This window comes from Cinclus cinclus, chromosome 3 (assembly GCF_963662255.1).
Source record: "Cinclus cinclus chromosome 3, bCinCin1.1, whole genome shotgun sequence".
NCBI lineage: Eukaryota > Metazoa > Chordata > Aves > Passeriformes > Cinclidae > Cinclus > Cinclus cinclus.
In genome coordinates this window covers 51,732,794-51,752,479 of record NC_085048.1, presented here as the reverse complement: position 1 = coordinate 51,752,479, position 19,686 = coordinate 51,732,794, and the positions used below count along the sequence as shown (strand labels likewise).

Genomic DNA, 19,686 nt, shown 5'->3' with positions numbered 1-19,686 from the left:
GAGTCTGGCTGGATGGAAGGATGGAGATAACTTCTTTCAGAGCATCCCAGGTTTTGGGTGTGACTGGAAGTGAAAACAGAGCATTTCTGGTGATTGCTAAGCTGTGTGTGCACAATGTCAGGGCCCAATGTCAGGGCCTTCTTTCTCCTGCTCTGCCTCTGCAGTGGGCAAAAAGCACGGAGAGAGTACAACCTGCACACCTGACACAGACTGGCCAGTCAGGGATGTTCCGTGACATGCAATGTCTGGAATAAAAGCTGAAAAAAGGGCTTTTTTTTGGGGAGGGTGGGAGCTATTGCTACTGGTCTGCCTGTGGGAGGTCATGAGTGATTACCTTTGCTTTTTTCTTCCTCTTTCCTTCACATATTAAACTATCTCAACCAGTAAGTTTTTTTTTTTCTGTCTTCCCACCCCATGGGCTTAAAGGATGAAACGTGAGCAAAGGGCTATCTAGGGTCAACCCCCACAGTCAGCTATTCCACTGCAATGGAAAATCATCCCAAGATTAGCATTTATTAATCCTTTTTGACAACAGTTCACACTGATATTTTAAATATTACATTACATGTCACAGTTCAGTACAGTTACATACATTAATTACAGATCAGAACAAATACACAGGATTAACTCTTGAAAATCCTTAATGTTCAGGTATTTCACTCAGTTAGGAGCCAGCTCAAACCTCTTTATCTATTGCACAATCAAAATTCGGTGGCTTTAAGTCACACTTTTCCTACCAAATATAACATATTAAAACTCTAAAGGGCTGCAAGTGACATGCGAGTGCCCACTAATAAGAATAACAAGACTTTAGGAAGAAGATCTTACAGACAGAGAGGTGTAAACTCTGCCAGGTAGAAAATGCAGTTCTTCAGAAGGATGCAGATCCTCTGAAGTACTGTAAAAATATTGCAACACGTGTCACTAAGGCAACAGGTGCTGGATCCATGGAAAAGACCGAGTATGTTCAGATGCAACAGATGTTCTCACCTCAGCTGCATCTGAATGCAGCAGGCAAGGACACTTGGTTAGTTCGGCACCAAGACAAGCCCTGTGGACAAAGAAAATCCACTCCATGTGTTCTGGAGTTTTAACTTGTCAAACAGTCTGCCTTATTATGGTACTGAAAAACAAGTGCTAGCATTCCTGATTAGAGTCATGCAGCAAAGGCAAATGTTCAGCAGGTTCCTTAAGCAACTTGGCATGTTCCAATTTTGGGCTGAGTCCCTGCTATCCCAAAGTCAAATCACATTGCCCTTACGTAAGTCTGCCACACACACTGCATTTCAGACCGGCTTCTCTTATGACTTCATTTAGAATCCAAATTTGGCCAAGGCATTAGTAATCTGCAAGGGACTTTCAGTGAGAATAAGATCAAAAAATCTGGATTTTTCTATCTACTGCAATGCAGAAGAGCAGTATACTAAATCCATTCTTCTGAACTCTTCACATTCTTTGTAAACATACAGTAACTAATTTGAAACATTTTGCATGTAAGAGGGAAAAAATCTTTAGGTCTATTTATACAAACTATATTCTATATTATACAGCATTTTGGACACATATTGTATTCATGTTTAATGTGTCACTTTGATGCAAACAAGTCAGGTAACTCTTGCCTGTGTGCATGTGTGTGTGTGTATTATGTATATATCTACACAAATATAAAATTATAACTAAAATACATCACACTGTTGCCAGGGAAGTATACAGACTGATATATCCAAATGGAAGAATTAGGTTAGCAGCTACAAATTCTGTGTGTACTTCCTCATAAGGAACTAAAGCTTTTTTTATCTGGGGATATTATTGGCAACATCAAACTGTGCAACCTTAAATCAGAGCCCAAAGACCAAGCTTTCAGCTGGCAGCATTTTCAGTTTGCAGTCTCTCGATCAGTTGTTCAGCCTATGAAAGAGAGAAAGCAATATGTTAACTCCACCATGAGCCTTCAGTTTACTGAAAATTCCATTTTAAAAACAGTGACACTAACAGAGCATTCGCTTTTCACTTTTACAGATAACGTGTACAGGAGAAGCAGATTAAAACAATTCCTTTCAACAGCAGACTCACAGTTATCACCAAACACTCATGAGGTGACTGGAAGAGGAAACATAACCTACAGAGGTCAGAGGAGATTTGAGCAAATAAATGGCAGATCTGTTAAAACACAGTGACTTCAGAGACCTCAGAAGACAGCAGTGCCTGGAACAACCAAGTGGTGAGACCTGGGATTCTCTGTGAGCCACTCCAGAACAGTGTGTTGTGACCTCTCATCACCCACCCAGCTGTACCACCAGCCACAAATGCTTCTGAGGGATGGAGGACCTTCACGTGTGTGGCTCCTGTCACAAGCTACCACCTTGTCCTTTGGTCACATCACTGCACCAACACATACTTCTGTCATCACACACGGCTATTTATGCATCATGGGCAGAACTGAGACAGCTGTACTTTGTACATGTAACAGCACCAGCTCACAGAGCCCTCAGGAAGGCTCAGGGCAGGAGGAAGTCTGCCAACAAGCAGGCCAGACTGGGCACGTGGAGGCTAACAGGGCACTTCTGAAACAGATCAGTTTACTGTCAGCCTTTGCTTTTTTTGCCAGTCCTCCTGAATTCACCTTTTAATTTGATCGAGTGCTTGAGGCTTTATTAAGATTTCCAAAGGAACTACATTACAAAGTGGAAAGCTCAAGTTTGGCATATTTTAAATGCCGACGGCAAAAATGCCATCAGCTACTTCAGGTAGGAGCCACCCAACAGGACTTCAGTAATTACTGCAGTTTATTTGCAAACAAAGCTACATAAAGCATGCAGCAACTGAAAATTATATCATCTAAATCCTGTTTTGCATTCTTAAACAAATACTACATTCAAGACACTATAATTAAAAAAAAACAAACTAACAAAACCACCACCAAAAGAACATTTTCCAACCTGAGAGCAAGGCAAAATACAAAAGTGCATCCATACTGGATAACCAGTAGAGATCTGCCTGAACTAATCCAAGATAATAAGCAGTAAAACTACACAGCTATATCTATCTGAGAGACAAATATTTCTAAGATGCTCAATAACACAGCAGACACATCTGCTTATTTTGAGCTAGGAGTGAACTTCAGCAAGATCCCACTGTGAAGAAGCTGTGTCTTTCTTCTCTTTAAGTAAGAAGCTGTCAATATTCTTTAGATGAGACAGAACCTTTTCAGCAACTTTGATTTGGGGATGTGCAATGATACCAGGATGCTGCAGTTACCTTGCAAGGACAGGTACTCTGCTTTTGCTATCAAAGCAGTGAGAGTAAGGTTTAGATCTCCAGAGAGAGATTCTCAAAGTGCTTTAGTCAGTGTCAGTTCAGTCTCATTGCTAATCTCTACTGACATAAAACAGTACAAACAATGTTTTTGTAAAGCAGGCATTAGGTTTAGTCTAAGGATAACAAGATGAGAAAAAAACACATGAAGTGATAAATGCAGTCAGGTGGATTAGGTGGATATGTTTTCACCTACACGGGATTAACCAGGTTATGTGCAAAATAGTCCATCACATTTGAATATAGCCTTTTATATTACAACCCAAGTATTTACAAAGTGTCCACAGAAGCACATCACAGAGCCTGAGCTTCAGGCAAGATCCAGAACTACTGTACTGTTTGCTGTTACTAGCACTCCATTCCCCTTAATAAGCATAAATATTAAGGTTTTTACCTTTATTTTTTCTTAGTTAATGCAAAATATACATAACTAAGAATTAAAGTAACAACAAAAATAATTGGTCAGAGAATTTCTGGACATAGTTTAAAGGTTAGAAAGGCATGGCATTTTCAGCTCAGAACTGACAACTTATGGCAAAGCTCACCTGCACTGCACTTACCGTGATAAACCAGTAGGAATTGATTCTGTAGTAGAGCCTGGAAAAGAACCCCAGCTGACTGGCTGGGGCCAGGACGTGAAGATGCAAGTGGGCTATTGAGCAGAAGGGAGGCCAGTGAAAACCCATTCTTCAGAAAAGGAAAACAAGTACAAGACAGTGGTGATGTTAATTCAGGAAGAAGCGGAATATCGCAGGTAATTTAACATGATCCACGGAACTAAAAACTCATTGCATTTTTGTCGCACACAGAAGCAAGAACTAAAACATGCCCTTTCATTACACCACAAAAAGCTCTTCAAACATTCATTAATCTCCTCCTTCACACCTCTGTATTTAAGACACATTTTTAAAAGAAGGAGTTAAAAGAAAAAGTACCTTAAATGTATCCTATCTAATTTTCAGCTGGAAAGCCAACTATCAATTTTAATAAAGAAGACCCAGGTGCCTATTTCTCTACAGTGCTTAAATTACATTGCAGTTTATTTCAGCTATCAAGGGCCTTAAACTGAAGCATCCAGAACCAAAATCCAGTGAATTCTGGTACAACTGAAACACAATGTAGTGCCCTGCTTCAATAGGCCAAAGTTTACCTCTCTTCTGGCATCTAGGATTTAGAACACATTTACAGCACATAATGAAAGAGCATCCTCTTTGGTAATTTGTTTGAAGTGCCCTCCCTACTCCAAGATGTGCTCAAGAAACAGTCTCAGAGCTGGGACCCAATTTGTGCCAGAACTTTATCAGAAAAAAAAAAGTTACTAGTCAATGCCAGATTTTGAGAATTCATGCAGTCAGTGAAATGTAGACTTGATTTCTTCCATAAATCACAGTGCAGCTTCTGCTACCACCTCTAAAGTAACATTCTGAAAAGTAAAAAACACACTCCTCAGAAAGATGGAATGTTCCTATTACATACCTTACATCATTCAAGTCACTAAAATTATTCTTCTGGAGAACAGCTTTTCCAACTTCCATCATTCTCTTCACTATTAAAACATAAATGAATTTCATTTAAAAAAGGTATTCTTAAGAACATTATCTTCAACAGACTAATCTATATTGAGATCACAGACACAGGTTTTTCAAAATAAACACTGTAACTACTCATAGTCAAACAAAGACAATCAAGAGTGTGTGCAATGATTTACTTGAAAATTGCCACTGATACCAACTTCCACACATGCAATGCTACCCAGTGTGATATTATTATAAGAACTCTGGCCAAAGCCATGCTATCACCACACCCTCATTAAAAACCCCAACAAATACTGACTGGTCAGAATGATGACTTTGCACTAATTCCAGTGTTGTATCTCTACACATCTACAGGACTTTGATCTCCAGGTCCTGTGAAACCTGAAGCATGTTTCAGAGACAGTACGTGAATTCAAATAGACTGAAAATTTTATTTTTTTCTTATTACTAGCACACAGTTTCATTATCACTGAACAATGCAGTACAGAACAATGCAGTAACCCCAACACAAAAACTTAAGGCAGAAGTCAGAGGAATTGACTTGAAGCTGAACACATACAGAAATTTTTTTTCTGGAAAAAACCAACCTATATTTACAAGAGAAATACAGTGATGCAAGATTTGCAAAATGCAACTATAACTCTATTCTTGCAGCACTTGTAAATTTCCTTAAGGTGGCATTTCTTCATGGCTGCAGTTTCTTCTGTTATTCAACACACTTAGCTAGCCATATCTTGTGAAACAAATTCCAGGACAACGTCTTCTTAAGAGGGGGGAAAAAAAACAAAATAAGCCTAGCAACAATAAATAATAGCTTTGACATTTCAGAATTTTATTTTTTCAACATTTTTTAAAGTTTATTGAAACACCATTTCCCTTTTTCATCTGTCACTCCTTTTTTTCCTGACAAATAATGCAGCACTTATCTGGAAGTACACACTCTATGAAGTTCTTCTGTAAGCTTTTAGAATTGCATATGTGTATCCAAGAAAATGCAACAAAGCAGCACATACATGGTTTAAAAATAAAGCTGTACTTCCAACAAAGTGCAGAGGCACCTATACTCCACGCAAACTGCAATGTTTTTCTAGAACTGCACCAAAAAAAAAAAACCAAAAAACCAAAAAACAAAGCAAGCAAGAAAGAAAAAAGCCATTCTAGACCAGCACACAGAAGTTCCCAGAAAGGGTAAGTAAGTCCCTATCTACACTCACTCACATCAGCTATTTCCATGTTTACAAATGGTGCCCAAAGTTGTAATTTACTTGACAACTCCCTATTTCAGGCTGTGAAGAACGATTTTCCTTTAGGTTAAGCACACACTTGCAGCTTACCTAGCGGTATGTGCTCTGTCTTCAGTGTTTTGCAGTTTCCCATGTGCTTCACGGGCACCACCAGGTAATGGTGGGGGGCACCGGGTTTTATATCTCTGAAGCAGACAAGGTCTTCATCCTAAAAAAGGATGCAAACGTTTCAAAATGGATTAGGACGAGGATACTGGCACGGAGTAGGTAACAATGTCCACGTTCCCCATATGGATACGATACCAAATGTCACAGCTGACGGGACAAGCAACAAAAGCTGAGGGTTTTTTGGAGGCACCTCCAGGCACGGTGCTCGTCCGCTGGTGACCTTCCGCAGCCAGGATTCCTCGGCGCCAGCTCCGAGGCTTCCGGCGCTGTGCCGGCATTGACGGAGGGCACGGTGCTCTCCGTCCGAGCCACGTTCCCCCGCTCCGGCCATGCAGGAGCCGCCGCGCCCCCGCCCAGCCTCAGCCGCGACCGCCGGGCCGGCCCGTGAGGGAGCGGGGAAGGAGGGCGGGCGCCCTCACCCACCTCGCAGGGGAGCAGCGCCGTGCCCGGCTCCTCCCGGCGGGCGATCCTGCAGAACACGCACTTCCCGTCGTAGCCATCGCGGCCGCCATTCCCGGCTTCGCTCCCCTCAGCAGAGGCGGCGGCAGCACCCGCGGCCTCAGGCCCGGCCATGGCCCCGTTCCCCTTCCCGTTCCCGGTGCCGGCGCCCCGCCCGCCGAGGGAGGAGCGCCCGGCCCCGCCAGCGCCCCCTGGCACCGCCCGGCTCCTCCCGCCCGGCGCACGCGGAGCGGAGCCGGGGGAAAAAAAATTAAAAAAAAAAATCATGAGGTGAGTAAAACCATGTGAATGCATTCTGAGTTCATTAAAAGTCGAATTGCCGCAGGGCGGGGGAGCGGGGGAAATCAAACGCGCAGTAAAGAGGGCGGATAGACGGATAATACGTGCTGATGACGCTAGATCTTTCTCGTTTTTTTTACCAGAAAGTTATATCCAGCAATTCATGCCAGCATTCAGCAATCAAGAAAGACATTCGAGAAAGTTCAAGTTACTTGGATTTTTATAGGAGCACAAATAATTTTAAAACATCATCTCAGCACTGTTGCAGTCTGTTCAGGGTCACTAATATAATTCCAGAGTTTTTTCAGAGTCTATTTTTTTCTTCTACACTCCCAGCAGTGAGGGCTAAAATCTGATATTAATTGTGACTGCATAAGCTGACAGCCCTGAAATCGTTGTCTGCTCATGACGGCAACACTGATTCACAGCCAAAGTAAGATATTTCATAAAATCATAGAATGGTTTGGGTGGGAAGGGACCTTAAAGATCATCTCATTCCAACAACCCCCCCCCCCCCCGCCATGGGCAGGGACACCTTCCACTACACCAGGCTGCTTAAAGCTCCATCCAGTCTGGCCTTGAGAACTTCCAAGGAGGGGACATCCATAATTCCCCTGGGCAATCAGTCCAGTGCCTCACCACCCTCCTCCTATCAACTACTTCTGAGCCTAACTGAGGGTATTGGTAAGTGGTAGTTAGCCTTCAAGTTCTAAAAATGTTTTCTTAATAGTTTGTATCTAAAATAATTTGCACTGTTCATTAGACTAGAGCTGCAAGATCACTGACCCTGCAACTTAAATGTATTCCTCATGTAGCTCAAAAGGCACAAAGCACTTGTCCCACGGGTTACAGGCTGGTTTTGTTTTGTTTTTTTTTAAAGCAAGTCGTGCCTGTACAATCAGGACATGGTTAGCTATTCTACCTGAAGCAGCTCACTTGCCAGATGTGCCAACCTGCAGAGTGCAGGCAGTCCCTTTGCAATGACCTAACCTGCTCCTTTTCTCTGTTACAGACAGGCAAATCAAATCTTTAGAGTTTACGAATGAGGGTTGTTCTAAACATAACTGGACTTTCCTTTGCTCTAAAGCCAATCTTTGTGCAAAACATCCAACACTAAACCTGCACTTTAACCAGCACCAAATAAAGCATCTGCAATTACCTGGGTACTGACAAGCCTGATTTGTGAGTGTGTATTTGAACATGGTCCTGAATCAAAAATCTGTATCCAAGTACCACTGAAGGAAAACATATTTGATGTTGCAAGAACAAGATCTTGTTCTCCCTGAAAGAAAAATTTCCAGTGACCATGATTTTCCAGTTACTTTAGGGAAGTTGTTACTGCTATTTCTCTCAGAGGAAGGCTCATGGATAGCACACTTGTTCAGTTTCACAGGTAATTGTAGTTTGTTTTCTTTTAATGTCACTGCTGTATACAATGAAAACCAATAAAACCCAAGAACCAGGTTCTTTTAAAGACTGCTTTGCTTTGCTTGGCTGGACATAAAAGTGTATGTGAACACTTTGGAAACCTGAAAAGGGTACATACAAAAATTATGCACATGGACTTCTGACTTTTGGGAAGAGGTTGGTCATAAAAGATAAGGGGATACATGTAATTCACTGCAGCTGAGAGCAGCAGCAAGCACTACCAAGTAAACTGCTAACTAACTCCTGGCATTTCCTAGCCCTTTGTCACAGTCTGTCTCGAGTGAATTCAAAACACAGCTCTCTTTAAGGACACACCATACTACACACAAAAAAAACGCAAATCCCAAAACCAACCCCCCCAAAATCTCCAACCTCCTTTTCTGTGTTTGTAAAATACACTATTGCTGAAATTCTCATTTTATGAGGTGGCACAGGTAGTTGTCAGCAGAACCTGTAACTTAAGCTGCAATCCTTCACCTTTAAAAATGTTCTAAAGTTTGTGAATAAAAGAGAAAGCATCTGTAACAAGTTTCTGAATGCATAAATTCCTTTATTGAAAATATTGTGATAGCACTGCATTACATATATTCAATATTCATTGTTTCAAGGGTCACAGAATTTTGATTGAACAACACTGTTTTGAATACAGACCACAGCGTTTAGATATGCTTTGACAAGGATAATATAGTGAAGTAAGTTGTAGGTAGCGATAGTGAAATGTATGCAAAATGTTGAACTTGGTTTAATTTGGTTTGTTGTGGGGATTTTTTTGTTGGGTATTTGTTTAGTTGGGTTTTTTTAACTATGAAGTGGTCTCCTGACACCACTTAAAAGAGCAAAGAGTGTTTGATATTCTGGGTATCTTCAAAGCATTATCCTGTTAACAACTTCCAAAATATTTTAAAGCATTACCAATAAGAACTTTATTTATGGCTGTAGTAGACTACAAAGTAAGGAAGTGTGACAAGCTCATGTGCAGCATGTTACAGGCTTACTGTGTACAGCATTGTTTTTCCAGACTGTGAAACTTCTGTGCAGGATTTAAGGTTTAGAAATGCTTTTGAAAGAAAGCAATTGGGTTTTTCTTCTTAAATTATTTAATCTATTCAAAAAGAGCAGTAACTGAGTTGTATTACTCAGTCAATGATATTCAAACATTAGACTGTACTGTTTTAATGCACACTACTGTCTCTAAAACCTGCCTTTATCAGGACAATGAAACATTCAAGTCTAAGGGCAGGACAGCATCCTAATATTAGTTAGGCCTGGGTTGTGTAAACAAAACCACAGCTTAATGGCAAAGCAGAATTCCTTACCACACAATGAAGATTGCCAGTCCTCTCTCACACTCTCCCCATTTACCAAACATTTTATAATTTTGTAACTATTTTATTTGTAAAATAAATTTTACAAATTTTCTAATATAGAGTCTTTTCAACTTTGGGAGGGGGGGAGGGTGAAGTATCTGATAATTTTCTTAAAAATAAAGAAGAATATTTAGTTGCCTGTCAAATCCTAAACCAGACTGCTGCTTGAAGTATTTTTTAAAGGAAATTATATATGTAATTATTAGGAAAACAAGTTTTACAGTAACATGACCTGGCCCTGTTAGGAAAAGAACTTTCTTCTCTGAATCTCAGTTGTATTTTCTCCTTAACATGTTCTTCAATTTGTAGGGAAATGCTCATAAAAGCACACTGGGTGGCTTATTTTGAATAAATTGGTGGTGATACAGAAAACCAGTTCTCATAGAAATGTCCTTCATAAACAGTCAAATAATATTCGGGCAGGTGCTCAGAGCATGCTACCCCAATTATGTGGACTGCAACAGAACTGGTAAACTCTACACCAGGGGGCAGTTGCCCAGTGTCTCCATACACTGCCAAAATAGTAATCTATTAACAGGAATGTGATAACAGAGTTAAGAAGAACTAACCACCTTCTCCCTCATTTCAGGAAAAGAAAATGAAACAGAATTATGCACTCAAGTGTTTCTGCCAGGAAAAAAAACCCCTCTAGTTAGGGTATAATGAAAACCAAATCTCATTTACAAAATAAAAATATAAAAATTAGAAATCAAAAATTCAGAAATCAAATAAATTGATTCAGAATAAATGCCAATGCATAAGAAACCTACCTCAACAGCAGTTATCAAAATGAGATTTGAAACATTAAACAAAAAACTCATAGCTAATACATTTACAAAAAAAAAATCTACTATACAGTAAAAATAAATAATTTTAAAAACATGTTCCCTTAAGTGCTGTGTACACCTATTTCTGATTCTTTTCCATGGCAAACAGTATGGTGTAGATTTTGGTAAAGTAACCTTTTATTTTTGGTCAGCAATTGCATGTTGAACATCAATACACATGGAATGTACTCGACAGTTATAGTTCTTCCACAGGATCTTTTTCACAGTTACATAAAAAGTTTTCAACTTATACATCATGAACGTTTTCATAAGCATTGTATCTTCAATGGAAGAGTGATGAAGAGGAAGTAAAAAACACTTCAGAGTGATCTCTTACTGTTCTGTCTCTTACTGCCTCTCAAAACCAATTCTTTTATTCTTGGGCTGTTTGGGTTTTTTGCGTAGTCATGCTCTGGTACAAACTTGAGGAAAAAGCGTGTAACGTTGTGAGGCAGCCTGCACCTTCTGGATAGCTTTTAAGTGCCCAATGGATCCAGTCCTTAAGGCAGTCAGTGTTTCACTCAAATGTCCATACTTCTACATCTTGTATTATGAAATCTTCTTTCTTAGTTAAGATGTCATTATTGAAGGTGCTGCAGGAGTTGCTTCGCCCATGATACAAATCTGCATCTAACCATAAACCAAACCGGCCACTAGAAAGGAAATACAGAACAGATCTGGTGTTATATGGAACAGTAAAAGGACTGAAAGCCGTAAAAAGAATCAAAGAAGCAATACAGAGGAATCTAGGTGACTCTGAGGCCAAATGTGAATAGCTCAGTCCTGGCAAAGCACTCGCCAAGAAGCTTGTGGAGCAGTCGCCTTGCTTTTGTTTACACTTGTGAGTGGGGCAGTGTGTAGGACCCTGCGAGTGCCCGCAGCCCTGGGCCACCTGGCTGCTCACACTGCCAGCTCTGGCTACACCAGGGCACAACCTTGGGATCCCTTCCCTGGCTGGATGTGGACAGAGCACCTTCTGGTTATCCACAACACGTAAGATTTTTTTTCTTTGGTTGTACAGCCTTAGCCCTTGATTTTGTACCTACTGACCTTTGAAACTCACGACCTGATTATGCCCTGTCTGTATCCTTGCTCCATGCATCCACAGAAAAACAACAACTTAATAAGGACCATGTGATAAACCCTAGAAACTGATGGCTAAATTGCCATTAGAGATTATCTTCCAGCAACAAACTGCTTCAGCAATGAGTGATATATCTACCCAAAACATCTGTTTTTTTCCTGGCTAAAAACAACCCCAACTCTGCAACAAACCCCAAGTGCCTAACATCAGTCGCTCTAAGCAAACAAAATCGTTCTCAGTCTGTAACAGAAATCAGGTTGCTGAGGTATCTCTGCTAAACAACTTACTAAAAGTGAGTTCAGCCACTTTACTGGTAAGTTTTTCTTGCACCTACCGTTGTCCCTATGTCCATTTAAAATTAAAAAAAAAGTATATGATTTGAAAACCAAACACTCACCCCCCACCTCCAAGCTCCAGAGAGGTAGTGTCTCCATTAATGAAGTAGGTGTTTTCTCCACTCCATTTAAATACCTGAGAAGGAGAAGAAACATGAGCATATTTGGACTGTGAGGGTTCTTGTAATCTCCCAACTACTAGGTACCTACTCTTAGCAGGTAAAAGGTGTGGTTGTCTTTTATCTTTTTCCTGAAAGGGGAAATGGTAAGGTAGAAAGTAAAGGATCATTACATATTTAAAACCATGAACAAAGCACCTTAATCCTTCTTTTAAATTCTGCTTGCCTCTCTAAATAAAGTAGTATCTGCTTAAGAAAGGAAGAATATGTGCAATACAGAAAAAGTGCATAAACCATGAGCATCAAGGGGTATTTCAGTAGCGCTCTTACCTCTGTTTTGTTGTCACTGTGATCCTAAGAATGAATGAAATTATATCCTATTCTTTATATCATTGCCTTCCAATGAGTCTTTGACAGTCCACTCCTTAACTCCTTCCTGCTCCCCCCTCAATTCACTTAAAACCCTCTCCTCACCCTTACAGGCTGTCCTCTCTTCAGATAATTACAGACACTTTTGCTTAAAGTATTGCATTGAAGCAATGAATGATTAAATGAGTTCATCAACATCTGGCACATCTTTTACACTCAAACATGCTATCTTCATAAAAATCTCATACATGTTCCAGAAGTGGAACTCAAAATCTTATTTCAGAAAGTGTACACCCACTTACCTTGAAATGTGGACTGAATGTGTAGAGGAATGTTTCACCAGTGCCATAGTAATGGTCACTAAACCTGAAGGGATGTGTAGCGTATGCTCCAAATATCTGTCAGAATAAAATGATTACAATACTTTTGAATTCTGTACTTTCCACAAGAGGAGAAAAAAAACCTAACATTTCAAACTACTTTCTAAGAACAACTGAGCTGATTTTCATATTAGAAGAACCAACTAGTGAAGTGGATCAGATGTGCAAGGATTCTTCCACATCCTCTGTATCCTGCAAGTTAAAAGCCAGATGACAACAATGGCAGCAGCATTGCTGACTTCAGCAGCTACTGAAGAGTGAGACCTCCAGAGAGGCATTGCTTGTGACATCTCCTTAACTGAGGTACCTGAGAGAGGTATCTCCAAAGGCAGTACTGCACTCACTGCAATTCTAAAGCTTTACTGGTAAAGTACTTTCCTGTCGTGACTCTAGTTTAGGCAGCAGAAAATATAAAAGAATACACCAATGTCTTATTTTGGTATGACATCACATCACAGTATGACTAGCATTTCATAATGATCACTTTTCAAAATGCTGCCCTTTCTGCTCAACCCCGGCAGAACAAGGGCTCCTTACCTGGTTGTCCATATCCTTGATGACCAGGAGAACTGGACTGTCGAGAGAAGCCGATTTGCGGTACAGAGTCTTCAGGCTGGTCCCGTGCTCCAGCGTGCTGTATGCCAGGCGCCACGGGTAGCCCTGCACCCGCGCGGGCAAGCACCGGGCAAGCTGGGCAGGGAACAGGGAATGAGGGAAACGGTTACACAAGCAGCACAGGCAGTGCCCCAGCCTCTCTTTCTCACACTTGACAGAGACAGCACCACGTCTAAGAAGGAAACCTGAGGGTTTTCCAGCCATACCTGCTCTATATGCATGTTCTCCAGGAGAGCACTGTGATGCTTTAGGATAGGCAAAGCATCATCATCTTCTTCTTCTTCTTCATAGTAACTGCAAACACTTTTTCGTCGTTTAGCTTCTTCTACAGTAATGATCTGTGGTAAGAGAACAAGTGTCCAACCTAAAGCTCAGTTCTTACACCATCAAACCTCTGTTGAAGCCAATTAATTTAAAACTTACTCCTCAACTGTCATGCTGTTTGGAGAAAAAACACCATATGGGATAATTTTATCAAGTACAGGTACCCTTAAGCAAATGGGGAAAATCTTTAGCTGGGGCTTGGTGTCAGCATGGCACATAGCAAGCAACAGCAAACAGAAATGGAGCTAATAAGAAATAAAAGAGGAAGTAATGAGGCCTAGCTACAAAACAAACAGGAAACCTTAAACTGTCTTTTCCTTCCATGCGTGTATCACCACAGCAGTCTTGTCTTGGTGCAGGAATCTCAGGATGCAGCTGCAGAGCCCACTGTACTCTGCTATGCACTTTGCTGCCAATAAGGCTTCCAAAAGGCTTTCATGTTACATACAGATCAAGTTTTGCATAATTCCTCCACCCCTTCACAATAACTGCTGGAACTTGCAGAAGCTGTCAACAGTCAAGACAATTGGGAAGAGATGCCTGGAGGTCCCACACACACCTGCCCCTCAGGGGAGAAAGCAAATGTGCTAGACTGACTCCAGGTGTGGATTTAACCACACAACAAAGCACAGAAGTTTTGCATGACAACCCGACCCGGGCTGGTGAGAAACTCACACAGCCCTAATACCCTACCCGGCATTCCCAGTGAGATGACAGCTACACATCTGCTGCAAGCACTCATGTCCAGCCCATGCTCTCCTGCAGATGCTTGAAGCTGAGCAGGGCACCTGGGCATTGGCACTCCAGTGCAGGGTCAGGAAAAGAGAGGAAGGCAGGATCACAAGGCCAAATCCAGCCTGCAGAACAAACACTGCTATGTGTCACGGCACACATGAGCAGTTACAGATATTCCACTCTATGATATTGCAGGAGCTCTACAGCTTCATCCTGTCCCTCCAGCCTCTCCTTCTGACACTGCAGATAACCCTGTGCTGGAAAATTTTTCATATGGTCAATATCAGGAAGGGTTTGCACTACAAAATCAGGGTAATTAAAAATCAAAAATCTGCCCACAACAAACTGTTCAAAGAAAACAATCTTTCTACTTGTATCATTGTTCTTTTTTCACCTTTTGAGTGGTTTGCTTTCCCTCCTCATGTCCCAGACCATTATTGTGTGTGTGTGTGTGTGTGTGTGTATATGTGTGTGTGTATATATATATATATAATTAATTAATTAATACCTTTTAGACCTTAAATCAAAAGTACACAACTCCTGTTTAGAGGACTTCCTTTTAGGAATAGTCTCCACTCCAGGAGTTGGGGAAAAGTATCAGCCAAAAGCAAATCAACCAAGAGGTATCTGTAACAAAATATAACCAAACTCACTTAGGCAACCAGAGAAAACCTATTAACACATCTGTAAATTGCAAACTGGCTCCAGAAACAGACAAGTCCCCCTTTTCTCTGCATACACATTTATTTAGTCTCTGAACTGCACATGTGAATGAAGTTCAGTCAACAACTGCAGAAAAAGCCATCTGCAAGATCAGGTATTTACGGACCACACAAAAGCAGAAATGGATGAAAAGAACTGATCACTACAGAAATCCGATCTACACAATCTTTGAAAGATTTTATAGGGCTGAGAAAGGAAGCTAGCTGAGGTGGAAATGCCCCCCACCTCAGTATAGAGCATGTTTATTACTAGGACAGAAGTTCTGTCATCAGATCCACAAAGAGGAAACAATTCAACATACCTCCACAAAAGGTTCCTCCTGGTCTGGTCTGGCACAGTAAATAATTCGAATATTCAAAGGCATTTTCTGTTTCATCATCTAGCAGTTTATTTTCAGTACCCACTACTCTACCCCTGCACTAGAGGCAAGAGTTCTCAGCCACAAGAGTGACAGACAGCTACTGGCCTTGGCATGCTGTGATAAAATTGCTTATATGCTTCCCTACAATTAGAGTTTCTGTTTCCCCGCAAGGGAGAGTGAAACTTTCACAGTCATCATGCCCAAATTTGGACTTTATACAATAGAGATTTCCTGGCAGACCTACTTTAAATTGGTGAAGCTGGAATATATTAAAAACAGACACACCTTTAAAATCAATTTATAGCTTTTCCTTCTTTCAATAAATATCTAACTAAAACAATGAGAGACAAGCTCCCAGTGTGGCCAGATCTCTCTAGCATCTATTTTCAGATCACTGACTCTCCTTCATCGTGGTTTTATGAAAATGGCATACAAATAACTGAACAGCAAAATCTAGAGCAATGTATGGCTGCACTCAGCTCTAAGCAAAACAAGGAAGGTTTGTTTTTTTTTTTAATCTTTCAGCTCACAAAGCACCAGCATTGAGAAGCTAGAAAACTGTAAAAATATTAGGTGCTTGGGAATAGATGTTGCTACATTTCAAATAACAAGTCCCACTTTTAAGCTCAAGTTTTCAACAGAACATACTGTGAAGATAAAAATGCTCACAAAAAAAAAAGGTAGTAGAGTTTCAAGAAAACAAGTTTATGTTTAAGATGAATAATCAGTTAACTTTTTTAATCATCATGAAGATATTTCCCACTTTGGAATTTACATGTCTGTTTGATTTATCTCATATCCTTAGCACAGGAAGTGTTTGAACATTGATTTTTTAAAATGTGTGCAAATAAAATATAATTTTAAAAAATGTGTGCAAGCTTATTTCCCTTAGAAACCAGGCTTTGTACGCAGAAGAAAGAGATAACAAGCACAGGCATGCCAAGTGGTTGAAACAGATTGCAGAAGACCACACATGAAAAAGCCAAAGTCCAATGATAAACTTATCCCACTTACACCCAATATTCAAACAGTACTGCTGTGTGCACCAGAGAAGCAAGGGTCCGGCATATCACCACACACCAATCAATTTCACCCAGCACACAAGAGTCTGGGTTGATGTTTACATGCATATATACATTCTGAAGATTTTATTTGTAGTATGTAAATACATAAGGAAATACATAAGGAATTTAACAATGCTGACCACATACCCCTATATAGCTTTGCAAAAGACTAGTATTACATGGTCAAAATATTTACACAACTTCTGCTGGTTGCACACCAGAGATCTCCCAGTTGTTTACCTGCTCTTTCTAGGGAGAAAAAAAAAAGAAGACTGAAGGAACATCAATTTGTGAGACAGATACAAGTCTTAAGGAGTCCTCTCTATAAGCAGCAACTGCTATAAGAAAAAAATACTCAAAAGAATCTCTGCTGAGATTCTTAGCAGAGGATGCACACTTGATATGTACATGCTTCATGTAAAGGCAGAAAGCACTCACCTCCCAGCTTTTAGTAGTGGGCTCACTAAAGAAGTTGTCAATCATATCAAGCTCCTCCTTTTCTACCACAACAAAACCTTGCTCTTTGGCATCTTTCCCATATATTTCTGGTGACCACTGAACAAAAAATGTGTACAAGTGATCCACCCTGTGAAGAGAAGAGGAAGAGATAACCATCATTCAGTGCTCCATGAACCCAACACTGTCATGTAGCACAGAGGTTTAGCCCAATGCCAAAGCAGGGACAACTACACAAACAGGATACCTGTGCACCTCCACCCTCTCACACCACACAAGGAAACAGCTCCTTCCACCTGGTAGCCTGAACCATTTCAAGGTTTCTCTGCTTTCACTCCCCACAATGTATTTTTCTCCTTCCTTTGCTATATGCAAAGCCAAAGCATCATGGTAAAACAGTGTGGCTTGTCTGGTCCCACACAATTCATATTAAGAAGTCAAATTGATTGATATTAGGTCATAGTCACAAAAGTTAACTTTGTGCAACATTCACTTCACCCATTTAGTTTGACCTCCAGCATGAAACAAGCAATGAGATCACCAGTGAAGTCTACATTACAGTTTTAGCTGCCCTTTAAAAGTTACAGAGGCTAACCAAAAAAAACAACCTTCCTTCTCTTAGCATAATGAAAATAAGCTGTTACTGACAGCTTTGCCAATTATATAGTACCAGCAGCACATGCTCTTCCATAAATGTAGTCAGTTCCCAGCCACTGTCTTTCAAAAGCTATTCCGTATCAACATCCATAACAAACCACAAAACAGTTTCTGAAGAAGGAATTTATGTATTAAGTTAAAACAAACACATGCAGTTTCAAACAGGAATACAACAGTGGATCAACAATACTACACAAGAAGCAGAATTGCCAACAAAAAAATCAGACCCACAGTAAATACGGCAGATAGAAAGAAAGAAAGTGCTTATGACACTGGAACTTTTCCCAGCTTTTCACCAAAAAGTTATGTCCAGCAACTCTTAGATCAACAGAAAACAGAAAAACGCCTTCCAGAAATTTCCCCCCATATTTCAAGTTACTTGGCCTTATATGTATGCACAAATAATCTTAAAATACCCTTTCAGCACTGTACAATTTGTTAGGGTCACTAGTATAATTTCAGATTTTTTCAAATGAGTCTACAAAAAGAATAAAGGATTTGCTTTGTTTCATCATAGAAATAATGAAAAAGGAGTGAATTAGCATTGCTCACAGAGGTTTCAGAAAAAGCAGTCTGATTAGCTCTTTGCTAATTAATTCGAGCTTTATCTGAAAGATACAACTGACTTGAGCACTTTTTGTGTCTTTTACGTACAGCAGTCCTACTCTGGAAAGCTAACTACTTAATTCCTAAAAATCCCTAATAAAGCAAAATAAAAGTAGTGGTTTCTTCTGTCTGGCTAAGATCAGTTTGAAAGCACATTTATGCAGGTGGATGAAGGAGAGCAGCACACTCGTATATCAGAATCACAGAATTTATTTATATTTTAAGCCACCTCTGGAAATCATCTAGGCCAGCTCCTGCTTATAGCAGAGGTAATTTCCAAATTAGTGGAGTTTGCACATTTTTATCCATTTCAGCTGCAAAACCTCCAATAGTGATTCTACTAGCTCTCCATGCATGCCCAGTCTCCTGCGTTATTTTTCTCTTTTATCTCATCACCATTTCCTCTGAAGCATGCAGCATGTGTTCTGAGAAGGGTCTGGTGCCATCCTACATTTTATGCTTTCTTGTAACCTCCCCTCCATTTTTTTACCAAGTGTTTTAAAAGGAGAGAGGAATAATGACCACCCAAGTTGTTTGGCTGTACTTCCTTACTTGAGTCAGCAAGAAGTGAAGCCTTCCTTACTGCAAGGACACACCACTGACATATTGAGTTTGCTCTCAACTTCCCCAACTCCTTTTCAGCAGAGCAAGTCCCCAGGCCACCTGTCCCCACCTACTGCTGCAGGAACTGCTCCATCCCAGGTGCACAACTTTTACATTTGCCTTTTCTGAACTTCCTGACATTTCTGTCAGCCTGGTGTGTTGAGGCCCCTCTGAACAGTAGCCCTGCCCTCCAATTATGAGCACTCTCCAAATTTTGTGTCATTCCCCAAAATGACGAAGGTGTTTTCTGTCTCAGTGTCCATGTCACCAGTGAAGGCATTAAGCAGTATCAGTCCCCAAGAATACCACTTGTACCTCACTGCCACTCAGACCAACTACCAACCTTTTGAGCCCAATGGTCCAAGTCAATTTTACAACCACCTGTAGCCTACCTGTCCAGGTCACATCTTTCCAATTTGGCTACAAGGATACTATGGAAGATTGTGCTGAAAGACTTAGTAATGTGACAGTAAAACAACAATCCCATGTTCTCTCCTTGCTCAAGAAGCTAGCAATCTCAAACAGAAAAGTTATTTGGTCAGTAGAAAAGCAATCTGCTCTTGATGTATGTATGACAGCTGGTCCTGATCACTTCTTTCCCTCTGTGTGCTTGGAAATGGTGTCTGTAAGGAC

The 19,686-nt window shown here is 40.6% G+C and overlaps 2 protein-coding genes across 7 annotated transcripts in view; both read right to left on the bottom strand.

The window, feature by feature from the left end:
• Window positions 1–487: 487 nt before the first annotated feature.
• HINT3 (histidine triad nucleotide binding protein 3) lies at window positions 488–7,128 on the bottom strand. Of its 2 annotated transcripts, none has more exons than XM_062488782.1 (5): window positions 6,686–7,128; window positions 6,185–6,302; window positions 4,792–4,861; window positions 3,876–4,002; window positions 488–1,908 (listed from the first exon to the last, which is right to left on the bottom strand). In XM_062488782.1, exons 1-5 carry the CDS (start codon window positions 7,013–7,015, stop codon window positions 1,861–1,863), a joined length of 693 nt encoding a protein of 230 aa, XP_062344766.1. In that variant the 5' UTR covers window positions 7,016–7,128; the 3' UTR covers window positions 488–1,860. The 2 variants fall into 2 exon arrangements, with proteins under 2 accessions (XP_062344766.1, XP_062344765.1); XM_062488781.1 differs by having other exon boundaries at window positions 3,876–3,967; window positions 6,686–7,101.
• Window positions 7,129–8,964: 1,836 nt separating this feature from the next.
• NCOA7 (nuclear receptor coactivator 7) overlaps window positions 8,965–19,686 on the bottom strand; it is a 77,777-nt gene continuing 67,055 nt past the window's right edge. For 4 of the 5 annotated variants that reach the window (XM_062489971.1, XM_062489973.1, XM_062489972.1 and 1 more), the window contains 6 exons: window positions 17,170–17,317; window positions 13,731–13,862; window positions 13,447–13,599; window positions 12,832–12,927; window positions 12,104–12,177; window positions 8,965–11,275 (listed from right to left, as the gene is read on the bottom strand). In XM_062489971.1, coding sequence (XP_062345955.1) covers window positions 11,140–11,275; window positions 12,104–12,177; window positions 12,832–12,927; window positions 13,447–13,599; window positions 13,731–13,862; window positions 17,170–17,317 — 739 coding nt within the window. In that variant the 3' untranslated portion in view covers window positions 8,965–11,139. Of the gene's footprint in view, window positions 11,276–12,103; window positions 12,178–12,831; window positions 12,928–13,446; window positions 13,600–13,730; window positions 13,863–15,607; window positions 15,853–17,169; window positions 17,318–19,686 lie in introns of those variants that run through there. The other variant, XM_062489975.1, reaches the window with a different exon arrangement.